The following is a 3,110-nucleotide window of genomic DNA, read 5'->3' on the forward strand; positions in this document are numbered from 1 at the left end:
GATAGATAGATAGATAGATAGATAGATAGATAGATAGATAGATAGATAGATAGATAGATAGATAGATAGATAGATAGATAGATAGATAGATAGATAGATAGTTAAATAAATAGTTAGATATTAAGAAAATATGTAATATAAAACAAGTAAGAAGTTATATTCGGGCAAGGCCGACCATATAAGACCATACACCTGACCCTACGCAAAATGTAATTTAGTTTTCATAATAAAGCATTTAAGTTGAATTGCACCTTGCCTCAGATATACATAAGCCATTTATTGTTTAAAAAACTGTGGATATTTAAGTAAAATTTTGATGGGGGCTTTTTATAGTGCCTAGGGCCTCAAATGAGGCCCTATAATTATAAAGTTCATCAGGATCATCAAGACTAGTATAGAACTTGGTTTGGCAGCTTTTTGTCAAGATACGAGTATATTAAACGTAATTATGAACTTAAAAGCCCTATTTGGCGGGTACAGTTGTATGGGGCCTAAGTGAAATAATGGACCGATGTCAACTATTTTCAATAAGCTTTGTCTACCGTACCATAAAAGATCATGTGCAAAATTTCTACAAGCTCTATTGGGGACCTATGACGGACGGGCATAGCTAAATAAAATGATTCTGAGTGGGTATAGAACCAATACGCCTTTCTATAACGCCTTCCTATAAAAACGTAACAGAGAATAAAGTCCTTCCTATAAAAACGTAAAAGAGAATAAAACATTGACTTTCTTAATGACCCAACAGTGTTGCATAGAAAGGACAATAAACCTTAGTTTTAAAAGAAAATATTTATTACCAAAAGTATATAAAGTTAAATGCTCTGTACTTCATTACAGATTTTGTATTCATTAATAAACTAATAACTAAAAAAAGTTATAATAAATTAATAGTAAAACGAAAATAACTAATATCAAAATTTTTACAAAATATTCTTTGCTAAGTTTGCAGCAGAACTAGTCGATTTCTGTGCGGAACTACCCTTTAGCATTTTTTCTCTAATCATATCGATAAAACTCTGCATGGCTCGTGTATGATGCTCCGTAGCAGAAGCTTGACGTTTTATGGCTTCAGTTTGTTTTTCCACTGCCAAAACTTGTTGTTCCATTAGATTTGTCATGGTACTGGACATTTGTGTTAGATGTTCTAACAGTTTAGTCTGATGTTCCATTTGGTTGTGTAGCGTATAAAAGGTTTGATCAAAGGGACGGGCATTTGAGGGTTGTAGAGGAGGTGGTTTAGAGAATTGATGAATATTTTCCGACTGTTGAAAAGGTATTTGCTGTTGTGCTGTTGCTTTAGACTGGCTATAACTAAATGAATTGCAAGAGGTTTCTGCGGGTATAAATAATTGTGTATCATCAGCATAAGATTCTTCTAAAGGTTCTTCATCTGGATAGGAATATTCGTTGTCATACTCATTAGCAAAAGTTGCTTGTACTGTTTGGTTGTTATGATGACCATCATAATCTTCAGTTTCAGTTTTTATAGTTTGTTTTTGTTCGCTGTTGGGCACACTTTCGTATCGGTATTCTGTAGTGTCCTCCGCTTCATCATTACTATAGCTAAAGTTTTGTGTATCATATTTCGATTTACTGACAGATTTCAATTTAAATTTTCGTCTATTTTCCGCACGTCTAAAGTCGGACCAAACCTAAAGGATTTGAATATTTATTGTATTTTTTTTAATTTAAAATATTTGACACGGTTTTTTACCTTTTTCCATTGTTGTAATGTCCGGTAGGGTGGTCCAAGCTTATTTAAACTTTGTGTTAATTCTTCCCAATAGATATTATGCTTTTTATTGGAACCAACATTATTGGAATCTTTTATTTGATTCATAAGTATTGCCATTTTGTGTTTCAATAAGCTGTACTGCTTGTCTGTGGTTCTTTTGTAATTTGGTGGTCCTGAGCTAAAGTTAATGAGATGAAAATAAGATAAATTGGTTAACATTTTGGTAATAATGAACACGAAATAGTTTTTAAGATTCCTGTAATTAGTTCTTTGGACTGTACTACAGTTTAAAGCTATTCTGCAGCCTATAATATAATCTATATCTATCTATCATCTAGCCTCTTATCTGCAATCTGAACGACAGAGCAAACCTTTCATCCATTGTTTGTTTTTCAATTCGCATTCGTGCAAGCTTCTCTCGATAACGTCTCTTACGTAGACGATCATAACGTCTTTTCTTTTCAATTAGATCGTCATTTCCTTCAGCCATATCTTTTAACAATTGCCTATGAATTCTCATTCTTTCATTGTTCTTTAATCTATTACTTTCGAACTTTATTTCATCTTCCTTTAACTTTTCTCGCCAACGTTTACAACTCTCCTTATTTCTTTCACGGCTGCTCATTTTGCAATTCAAATTTACAATGAGCAAATCATTAATCCTTTAATGTTTTATAAATCATATTGTTTTGTTCGAGTTTTTAAGTTACTCCAGCAACAGGAATGACCCACTAGAGAAGTAAAGATATGGACTATTTATAGCCATTGCAATCGCTTTACACTTTGCTGATTATTTGGAAAATTATTCCATAAATTTTCGAAGCCTTTAAAAAAAATGTTTATTCAATGTTTCACGGGACATGGACATTTGCGATATTGCAAAAAAATATATTGGTATTAGCGACACATAATGTACGGTACGTAGGATTGGAAATTGTCTCAAATTAACTTTAATATTTTAACGGAATTATTCATTAAATACTTACTTTATTTGGCTCATCTTGTTAGGAAAGATCAAACTTTTAATACTTTTAGTTACAATTGACTATAATTTCACTAATCACAGAATTTTTTTCATTCGACATAAAAAGCGGTGAATACACAATCACTTTGTTTACATTTTTGTTTTGTTTCACGCAAAACCGAAAAGAGTGTTGGAAAGTGTAAAATAAATGATTAGCTTAGGATTACCAGATTTTGAAAGGAAGAGACAAAATTTGGATATAATTAAATCGTAATAGATAGATGGATAGATAGATATATAGACAGATAGATAGATTGATAGATAGATAGATAGATAGATAGATAGATAGATAGATAGATAGATAGATAGATAGATAGATAGATAGATAGATAGATAGATAGATAG

The 3,110-nt window shown here is 31.6% G+C and overlaps 1 protein-coding gene across 2 annotated transcripts; it reads right to left on the minus strand.

Moving 5' to 3' along the window:
* Positions 1 to 776: 776 nt before the first annotated feature.
* LOC124418502 lies at positions 777 to 2,874 on the minus strand. Of its 2 annotated transcripts, none has more exons than XM_046945078.1 (3): positions 2,728 to 2,874; positions 1,721 to 1,919; positions 777 to 1,658 (listed from the first exon to the last, which is right to left on the minus strand). In XM_046945078.1, the coding sequence occupies exons 1-3, from the start codon at positions 2,739 to 2,741 to the stop codon at positions 927 to 929; spliced, it is 945 nt and encodes a 314-aa protein (XP_046801034.1). In that variant the 5' UTR covers positions 2,742 to 2,874; the 3' UTR covers positions 777 to 926. The 2 variants fall into 2 exon arrangements, with proteins under 2 accessions (XP_046801034.1, XP_046801033.1); XM_046945077.1 differs by lacking the exon at positions 2,728 to 2,874 and adding an exon at positions 2,113 to 2,613.
* Between the last annotated feature and the right edge of the window lie 236 nt (positions 2,875 to 3,110).

This window comes from Lucilia cuprina, chromosome 2, assembly GCF_022045245.1.
Source record: "Lucilia cuprina isolate Lc7/37 chromosome 2, ASM2204524v1, whole genome shotgun sequence".
Taxonomy (NCBI): Eukaryota; Metazoa; Arthropoda; class Insecta; order Diptera; family Calliphoridae; genus Lucilia; species Lucilia cuprina.

Coding starts and splice junctions, on each gene's coding strand:
- LOC124418502 (XM_046945077.1), bottom strand. CDS start 2,366: ATGAGCAGCCGTGAAAGAAATAAGGAGAGTTGTAAACGTTGGCGAGAA. Junction 1,920..2,112: donor AAACAAACAATGGATGAAAG/GTTTGCTCTGTC, acceptor CATTAACTTTAG/CTCAGGACCACCAAATTACA. Junction 1,659..1,720: donor CATTACAACAATGGAAAAAG/GTAAAAAACCGT, acceptor CAAATCCTTTAG/GTTTGGTCCGACTTTAGACG.